General features: G+C 37.2%; 1 protein-coding gene and 1 pseudogene across 1 annotated transcript; one reads left to right on the top strand and one right to left on the bottom strand.

The window, feature by feature from the left end:
- The first annotated feature begins 1,255 nt into the window (after positions 1-1,255).
- Positions 1,256-4,234, top strand: LOC107819814 (DEAD-box ATP-dependent RNA helicase 35). Its single transcript, XM_016645968.2, has 3 exons — positions 1,256-1,461; positions 1,840-2,741; positions 3,260-4,234. The coding sequence occupies exons 1-3, from the start codon at positions 1,441-1,443 to the stop codon at positions 4,122-4,124; spliced, it is 1,788 nt and encodes a 595-aa protein (XP_016501454.2). The 5' UTR covers positions 1,256-1,440; the 3' UTR covers positions 4,125-4,234.
- A 464-nt stretch (positions 4,235-4,698) lies between these two features.
- On the bottom strand, positions 4,699-8,833 carry LOC107763073 (pyrophosphate-energized vacuolar membrane proton pump-like; annotated as a pseudogene).
- Positions 8,834-10,212: the final 1,379 nt, after the last annotated feature.

The raw sequence follows: 10,212 nt of genomic DNA, 5'->3' as shown, positions 1-10,212 counted from the left end.
GAAGGAAAATAAATTTTTGACATACATAAAGAAGGAAAATAAACTTGTGAGATCTATTCTGGTATACACATATTCGATGTGTTATACATTATGATATATAGAAATACAATTATTTTTATTGTGATATACATTAATATAGAAACAACAATAAATTTTAAACAACTGTATTTATAATTTTAGATAAATAAAAAAAAATTAATATACATTTTGATATACACAAAGAAGTAAAAATAAAGTTGTGATATACGCGTTTTTGTTGTGATATTTATTGGCCACTTAGTGCCAATATTTATAAGAGAAATATTTATAAGTAAGGTTTTTTCTGTTAATTGTGTGGGTATGTTGTCGTAGCATCCCAAAACTTTTAAAAAAAGGTAAAAATAGTACGGGCTAGCAAGTTTTCGGGCTAGTTATTCAAAAATAGCCAGCGTTTGCAAAGTCAATGAAAAATAGTCACTATTTTACTGCAACACGAAAAGTTCCAGCATAATATACTGGAGATCGATGCACCTGTGTATGAACTTCTAGCATATTATGCTGGAACTCCAGCACACAGAAAGTTCCAGTATATACTGGAGATTGGAGCATCGGTGCTCCAATCTCCAGTATTTTATGCTGGACCGGTATATTCTACTGGAACTCCAGTATAATATACTGGAGTTCCAGTATATTATACTGAAATTCCAGTATAATAACTCCAGTATATTATACTGGAGTATTTTTTCTAATTTTGAACTGTGTTTTCGTTCAGATTTATCTTTACATGAAAAGTGGCTAAATTTCGATTACTTTTGAAACAAGGACTATTTTTGAATGGCCACTTGTAAATCTGGCTATTTTTGAATTTCTCCAAAAGGGCGGGGGGGGGGGGGTGTGGTATTTGCAAAAATGACCTTTCTGAGACCATTCTTTAGTTGTCCATCTCGGTCCAATGAGCTAATTTGTCTGTGAGAGAATTCATATAACTAATTCTGAGGAGAACTTTTTAGTGTTTAGTTCATATATTTGGCTGAAATATGAGATAAAATTTTTAGGCAAAAAGTAAATCTTCAGGCTAAATTCAAACTCGTAAGTCTGAATTTAATTTTGAAGCGATTATACTAACAAAAATGTATAAATATTGGCTATACCTTAAATAGGGGTCCCCAAAGTGGCTATTCGTGCACTTTGTCCAACTGTGGGTCATAATAGCCCAAACCAAAATAAGGTCGGCTTACTAGTCTTATTTATCTTTTGGTTCCTAAATTCAGTCACATACAATAATATGACCTATAAATACCTGGAATTGATTCATCCTCCATCAGAAATCAAATCATATAACGAATTCTTAAACATAGCAACAGACCAGTTGTCCCGTCCGGTCGCCGGAATTTAGCTCCCTGCAATTACCGAACCTGAAATAGTTTCTCTGCAATTCGCCACTTTTTCGCTATTGCTCAGATGGCAGACCACTTAAATATGGTATGCAACTTCTTGCTTTCTCATCTTTTTAGTGAAAGATTGCATTTTTACCATTAGGGATACCTCAAATTCAGGGGTTTTACTGAAAATTTGATTTCGATTGCTGTAAACGCTTTACGGGGTTTTGCAAATTGTATTCAGTATTAGAGTATAGATTATGTAATTTATTCTATTTTTGGGTCCTCTGCACATACTGTTTCTTTCATAGATTGTGCTACTTATTTGGCTTTTCACACAAATTTTCACGCTTTTCTGGTCTCTGTGTGTTGCGAATTGCACCCATTTTGTTGCATCAGCTTTGGTGCGTTGTACTAAGAAACAAGGTTTGATTATTTTAGTAATTTAAGAGGTTCTTATTATACAGTATTGTGCTTGTAGGAGATGGAAGAGGAAGATGATTATGTTGAGTATATACCAGTTGCGAAGCGCAGGGCAATTGAGGCGCAAAAGATCCTTCAGCGCAAAGGGAAATCTGAAGCATTTGAAGAGGAAGAGGAGAAAATGAAGCTTGTTGAGGCTAAGCCGAGTTTGCTTGTGAAGGCATCTCAGCTCAAGAAAGAGCAACCAGAGATAAGTCATGCCGAACAAGTGTTTCAGCAGGAGAAGGAGATGATTGAGCATTTATCTGATAAGAAGACATTGATGTCCGTTAGGGAACTAGCCAAGGGCATTACTTATACGGAGCCTTTGCGCACAGGGTGGAAGCCACCATTAGCCATTAGGCGGAATTCAAAGAAAGCTTGTGATGCCATTCGTAAACAGTGGCATATCATCGTAGAGGGGGATGATGTTACCCCACCAATCAAGAACTTCAAGGACATGAGGTTCCCGGAACCAATTCTGAAGAAACTCAGAGCAAAGGGGATTGTTCAGCCAACACCGATCCAAGTACAGGGGCTTCCAGTTATTTTATCAGGCCGGGATATGATAGGCATAGCTTTCACAGGATCGGGTAAGACATTAGTTTTTGTGTTGCCACTTATCATGGTTGCGTTGCAAGAAGAAATTATGATGCCAATTGCCCCTGGGGAAGGACCTTTTGGCTTGATTATTTGTCCATCTAGAGAGCTTGCTAGACAGACATATGAAGTTATAGAAGAGTTTATAGAACCTCTGAGGGAGAGTGGTTATCCTGAGTTGAGGCCTTTGCTATGTATTGGTGGAGTTGATATGAAGTCTCAAGTTGATGTTGTGAAGAGGGGAGTTCATATAGTTGTTGCTACACCTGGAAGACTGAAAGATCTGCTAGCGAAAAAGAAAATGAACCTTGACAATTGCAGGTTAGGACCAACACTTCCTAGTTGATATTTATCTGGAATGTCGCTCATATGTTCTGCTGTTAACTTGAAATAACCCATGAAAGAAATAGGGAGTGTTCAACTGGATGGGATATCTGCTAAATAAAATAAGTTTTGATGAAAAAGCGAAGGACAAAGTATGAACTTTTGCCCCATTTTGTCTTATATATTTGAAAATGCTCTGTTGCTTAGAAAAGTAAATTCAAAATCAACTACTCAATACTTTTACTGACTTCTGATTAGTCCACCATTTGGAGTCATAGGCCTTCATTATTAGTTCGTGCATGTTTGTTTGCTGCTATGTTGGTGGGTGTTCCACGTATTATGTTGTGTGTGTCTTCCTGTTGCTACAGTTACTTGTATTCACATATTTAGAGAAAAAAGAAATATTGTGTGTCACGAATATAAGTTATAATGTGTATGTGAAACATTTTATAATTCTTGCAGATTCTGTTCTATTTGAAAATTTTGTGTGCTCACCAACTTGTTGCTTCTTGCAGATACTTGACGCTAGATGAGGCAGACAGATTAGTAGATCTTGGTTTTGAAGATGATATTAGGGAGGTGTTTGATCATTTCAAAGCTCAAAGACAAACTCTTCTATTTTCTGCTACAATGCCCACAAAGATTCAAAACTTTGCTAGAAATGCACTAGTTAAACCAGTAATCGTGAATGTGGGCAGGGCTGGAGCAGCCAATCTTGATGTGATTCAGGAAGTGGAGTATGTGAAGCAGGAGGCCAAGATTGTTTACCTTCTTGAATGCTTGCAAAAAACACCGCCTCCTGTTTTGGTTTTCTGTGAGAATAAGGCTGATGTGGATGATATCCATGAGTATTTGCTCTTAAAAGGAGTTGAAGCTGTGGCTGTTCATGGAGGCAAGGATCAAGAAGAGAGAGAATACGCAATTGCAGCATTCAAAGCATGCAAGAAAGATGTCTTAGTTGCCACTGATGTTGCCTCAAAGGGGCTTGATTTTCCTGATATTCAGCATGTGATTAACTACGACATGCCTGCCGAAATTGAAAACTACGTGCACAGGATTGGACGAACAGGACGATGTGGAAAAACAGGAATCGCCACCACCTTTATCAACAAGAACCAGAGCGAGACAACTCTGCTTGATCTAAAACACTTGTTGCAAGAGGCAAAGCAGAGGATCCCTCCAGTCCTGGCAGAGCTCAATGATCCCATGGAAGACGTAGAAGAAATCACAAATGCAAGTGGAGTAAAGGGTTGTGCATACTGTGGTGGGCTGGGTCATCGTATCCGTGACTGTCCAAAGCTAGACCACCAAAGAAGCCAGCAAATTGCAAATTCAAGGAGGGACTACTTTGGGTCTGGAGGTTATCGTGGAGAAATTTGATTCTAATTTTCATTTGTTTACTGTAACATGCAAAATGTATTCGCTTATCTCTGTACTTTATGAACAAATTCAGTAATTTTGCCATAAATGTAGTTCTACTTCGTACTCAACAGTCATTCCATATAGTTTTTATAATGTTCTTGAATGTAAGACATGGCATAATATTTGCAGCGTGCATGTTAACTTTGTGCCTCAACTGTATCTGCTAAACAGTAAGCAGGTGGACACAGTTCTTAAATGACCAAAAATGTGTGTGTTTGGATTTTCATTATCTGGTTGTGGATTCATCAAGGTAAATAAACATTCCTATTTGTCTGGATCTTTATTCACTCGGGACTTGAGATAGCAGAAGTGTACTACACATAAAATTGTCAAGTATCAGGAAAGCCTGGGCATCCGGATTCCAGAACTTTGCCTGTTTTCTTATGTTATCCTTTTCTTGTTTCTTTCTCGTTGCATGTTGCCATGTCAAAGCTCTTGATTTCTCTTTAACAATTTCTTCTTGGGGTTGTTTTCAGGCTTAGGACATAGGACTAAACGTTAGCAAACAACTGAAACATTACAGACAAAACTGGAAAACTGAAAAATTGGAAACCTTTCATTACTAAACAAGGGAAAGGCACAAAATTGGAAACCTGCCTTGTTTAACAGAATAAAGGTAGGACCTAGTACTAAACGTGAGTAATGACATTACAGGACAAAACTGAAAAACTAGGTCTACTGATGTATGAGGAAAACTAATAAACTCTCTATCTCAAGGCTAGCACAAATTAACTAGTCGCATTGTCGTAATCATCTTCTCATCAAAAATTAAACCTGCGACTAGCTAAGAAACAACTCAGAAATCCCATGCCTGGGTAATCAGAGTAGAAAGGTTGGTGACAAAAGGAAATACTAATAGGGCTCCGTAAGTCTCCCAACTCTCTCCTTAAAAAATCTTGAAAAGTGGACCGCCATGAGTGGCAAAGAATGGAGCAAAGACAAGCGACTCTGCTGCCATCTGCTTGATTAGGATATTGGGTGATGGACCTGAAGTGTCCTTCAACGGGTCACTGATGGTGTCACCAATAACCGCAGCTTTGTGGGGTTCCGAACCCTGTGGGCCAAGGGTCCTTGCATGCTCTGAAGCACCAGCCTGGCACAGACTCTTAACAAAAAATCAAAAAGATCAGCGCATAGATATGAGCTCCTTACCTCAATATACTTCTTGGCATTGTCCCATGCACCACCGGTGTTTGATGCAGATATTGCAATCTACAAAATGAGACAGATAGAAGCAACAAAAAAATAAAATCAACAATCATACCTGAACACCAGAAACCAAAGCACCAACAAAAACACCAGAAAGAGTCTCCACTCCAAAGAAAATCCCAACTATGAGGCGTAAGCATGACAAGAGCACCTGGGGGAATCATTTCCTTAATAGATGCATCAGTAGTAGTATAATCACGCTTGACATGGCCCTCCATGAGACCAGGAATGGTATTAAATTGTCGGCGAACTTCCTCAACCATCTTCAGAGCTGCACTACCAACGCTTTTCATGGTCATGGCAGAGAACCAGTAGGGAAGCATGGCACCAACAATCAAACCAATGAAGACCTTGGGGGTCAAGACATCGACTGTTGAAATTGCAGCCCGACTCACAAAAGCACAAAACAGGGCCAAGGACACAAGTCCAGCGGAACCAATGGCAAATCCCTAGAAAGAAGGAGTCCATACTGGGTTAGCAAAAAGGAGAAATGTTGAATAAACTTCCATCATTGTGACAAGATTCTGATTTCCAAACAAATTTATTGCCACGCTTTTGCGTAAATATGGACAAGCAACATGTGTAGGAAGGAGAGCAAAACAAATAAAAAAGATACAAACCTTTCCAATAGCAGCAGTGGTGTTTCCAGCTGCATCAAGAGCATCAGTTCTTTCACGATCCGGTGGCTCATGCCAGCCATCTCAGCTATACCTCCAGCATTATCACTGATAGTCCATATGCATCAATGGCCAATCCAGTAGCAATGGTGCTCAACATTCCAAGAGCAGCAACAGCGATACCATACATAGCAGCGAAAGTAAAACTGACAAACATAGCTATTGCAATGGCAAAGATAGGAATGATGACAGACTTGTAGCCAAGAGCAAGGCCAAAAATAACATAGGTTGCAGCTCCAGTCCTGCAGGAGTCAGCGACATCTTGGACAGGGCTGCAATAGAAACAACGGGAATAAAAAACATAAGACGAAGCAATCAATAAATTACATCTTCGAAACAAGAATAGAAAATCACAGTACAAAGACAAACTACTAATTTTCACCTGTAAGCATTGCTAGTTTAGTACTCTGTGACAAATCCAATGATAACTCCAGCCCAAAGACAAATAGCACGCATAGAAACAGTTGCCTGTGCAATAACAACTTAAGATACTTGTTCAATACTGATTCTACTGAAAAAAGACAACAATACTGCGCAAATTTAGAAACCAAATGAAAAAAGGTCAAAACATAAGAAAAAAAATGGAAATTGAAATGCATAACACAACAAGATTGATTAGAAAATGCCAGGCCTGATCCAGCCACATTGGGAGATTGGTGTCTAATCAGAAAGCTAAAAAGTTTCAAAACAAGAACTTGATACTTACCAGTTCTTTACAACCTTTTGAGTCCCAAAAATTGAAGATGGTAAAGGAAGATGGAAGGCAAGTCCAGGTAACAATTGCAATTCCTACTGTCATAAGAGCAGTTGAGATAATAAGCTGGTTCTTCAAGGCTGGTTCAATTTCCTTGACAGCCTTAATACGAGCCAAAAAAACCCATTCCAGCAATGTCCCCAACATTATCGCCAACATTGTCAGCAATCACCTGCAAAGACATGAAGGGTAAAATTATCAGACGAGTTCTCTTCTGGATATCAGAGTTTACACATGAAGCAATCGTCTAGCTTACAGCAGGATTTCTGGGATCATCTTCTGGGATGTTCCTTTCGATCTTCCCGACGAGGTCAGCACCAACATCAGCAGCCTTGTTGTAAATGCCACCACCAACTCTACCAAAAAGAGCCATGGAAGATCCACCAAGACCAAAACCAGTAATTGCCTCAAAAAGGCCCTCCCAGTCATCACCATAGTATAGCTTAAAGAGAGTAATTGTAATATAAAGCACCAAGAGACCATTGGCAGCAAGGAGAAAATCCATTATTGCACCAGATCTGAAAGCAGTAATAAAGGCTTTACCAACACCTTTTCTCGCTTCCAAAGTTGTCCTTGCATCTGCATACGTTGCTATTTTCATCCCAAGGAAACCAGATACGACTGAAGTGACAGCATCAAGCAAGAAGGATATTGTGCTGAAGATGGCCATTGCAAGGGCTGGCTTGCACATCTTCTCCTTGTTGTAAGTGCATGGCTGACTCTTGGTGCTGAAGCTTTCAGCATAGCCGAGGAAAAGGAAGATCAAGATTGCAAAAGCAACAATAAAGATACCCACATATTGATATTCAGTGAAAAGAAAGGATGTCACCTGTGCCACAATAAGCAAATCACATTAGTATTAGATACTAGTAAACTCAAAAGATTTTATGTCCAAACAAGAGGATGTAATCTACACCAATGCTTATATGTGTGAGTAAAGAGTGAAAACAGGAGATAATAGAAATTACTTCAAAAAAAGGGGAGACAAGGAAAGACATTGGAAATAGAAACATGATAAAGGCGAGTCAACAATAATGATACATAGAACACCCCCTAGGCTACATTACACATAGCACTAGCATGACAATCCCCAAAAATGCTTCTCCTCAGATGATCACATGGGTTTGCTTAATCAAAACAAGTATTATTGACCAGGGCAGAAATATACAATAAGAACTGGCCATTTCATTTCTTTTACTTTTTAAAGTGACTAAAAATGACACGGAGTGGCCAGGAAATCAACAATGCGAGTCGCCAGCATATCATTAATCATTAACCACAATCCTACAATATTTCATCATTATGTTCACTTGTGTGATGGATACACAGATAGCAGTACTGAGGCTGCACCAACTATAAAAAAAAAAAAAGAAGAATGAACTCTGCCTAAATTATGATCTAAACAAAATATACGATAAAGGCATCTGATTTCAATCATACTGAAAGTCAGAGTCCCTAAACTAAGACAAAAGAAGCACACAGCGAATATTTAGCACTTCCTTTTTCATTTTACTCCACTTTACCAGCTAACACGCTAAGCTCCATAAAAAACCTACTGATTGAATAGGAAAAGAGCAGCTATAGACAACAACTATGAGTACAACTAGGTCTTTCACGAATAAAAATTGATCTAAAAGAGAGTACATTTTCACCTTCGGAGATAGCGTTCCGTACTTCCGTATGTCGGCGCACTTAACGACGACATTTTAGTCGTTGATACCTTCCTCTTCTTCAATCAAGCTTTCGTTGTATCCATTCTTCTTAGGTGAAGAACCTCCGTGTCCGGCCGACAGTTTTACGAGCGAGACGAGGTACCATTGTACTAGCGAGAACACAATTCCAATTACTGCGCAAATCGGAATTACGATCTCTGTATCGAGATCCGACAACAATGCCGACCCCATACTTAACACTAACAAACTCGCCGGAAACCACCGACAGAAAGATATAAATGGAAAGGGAAGAACGAGTTTCACGGCGAGGAACAGAGTGGACAGTGAGTGAAGATTTTATAGGTGTGAATGGTTCGGCGTTTATTTTATAAAACTTATATATCATACCAATTTTTTGATATTATATTATGTATAATTAAAATTGAACCTTTTGAAATCGTCCCTGTTAATTTTCGATATTTTCTGTAATGTATATGTTTTCTTAAGGAGGGGTTGCTCTGATGGCAAGCAACCTCACTTCCAACCGAGAGGTAAGGTCTGCGTACACACTATCCTCCCCAGACCCCACCAAGTGGGATTATATTGGGTTGTTGTTGTTGTATATGTTTTCTTAAGGACTTAGCAAAACTATCAATAAATTTTTACTTTTTAAAAGATGATAAATTAAGAAAACATGAAAGATGGTAAAAATATAAACCCATCAATCTATATTATATTAAAAAAGAGTAGTGAAGCATGCGGTTAAGAGAAGTGACAAGCTAAAATGAAGTCACTTGGCAATTTTAAGACAATATTAATAATTATAAATTATAAATAGAACATAATTAATGGAAGTAGTTGAATGAATCCTATACATAATCTAAATAGATCTTAGAAAAATCAATATTTTTTTTCTTCAAAGTGAGAAAATAAAGCAAGCATTAATTAGAGAAAAGAATATAAAAAAATAGTATTAAACATTGGCAGAATTGATAGTTAATATAATATAGATTTTATATCATAGTAAAATATTATATCTTCTATATTATTTATTCAAGTACAATCTATGCAAAAGCTTTTTCCTTTTGAATAAACGTTCTTCAAAATTTTTAAATTAATACTTTAAGTAAATATAGATAAGAGAAAAAAGTATGAAATATTCAATTGACATTATCGTAAAAATGAAAGAAAAAATTTCTTTTTGAAACATGTGATAGACTAAAAGTCCAATAATAACTAAAAGAAAAAATCATTATGGCATCATAATATATGATTAGTGATATGTAATTCTATACAATTAAAGTCACAAAAATCACACCAATTTTACAAGTCTTTCATCACACAAATAAGGAAAAGATTAGGTAAAATTTTGATTTACCTTGAATTTTAAACTTAAATAAATTTAGATTTTGATTTACTGATATCGATGCACAGGAATAAGGAGATCATAAATAAAGATATTTGGACTACCGATTGACTTTAATGAAGTTCAGTATAATTATCATTTTTTCAATGGTATTATTTATTCTAATCTATATTTAAAAAATTAATTAATTATCCTCATTATTACTGGAAGATGTTTGAAATAGATGAAGTGTTCTATGTTTTTCTATATGAGAACTTAAATACCACATCATGCTTGGTAATCGGTTGAATCATATGAATCCACTATTATGTAAACTAGCAAAGGCATTTTAATGTCGGCCAACAAAGAAAATAAGTTATACAAAAGAAGTATTGGTTGTAGTCTGGAC

The sequence above is a fragment of the Nicotiana tabacum genome, chromosome 8, assembly GCF_000715075.1.
Source record: "Nicotiana tabacum cultivar K326 chromosome 8, ASM71507v2, whole genome shotgun sequence".
NCBI lineage: Eukaryota > Viridiplantae > Streptophyta > Magnoliopsida > Solanales > Solanaceae > Nicotiana > Nicotiana tabacum.
The sequence above is the reverse complement of the archived record's forward strand: the minus strand, read 5'-3'. Positions and strand labels throughout refer to the sequence as shown.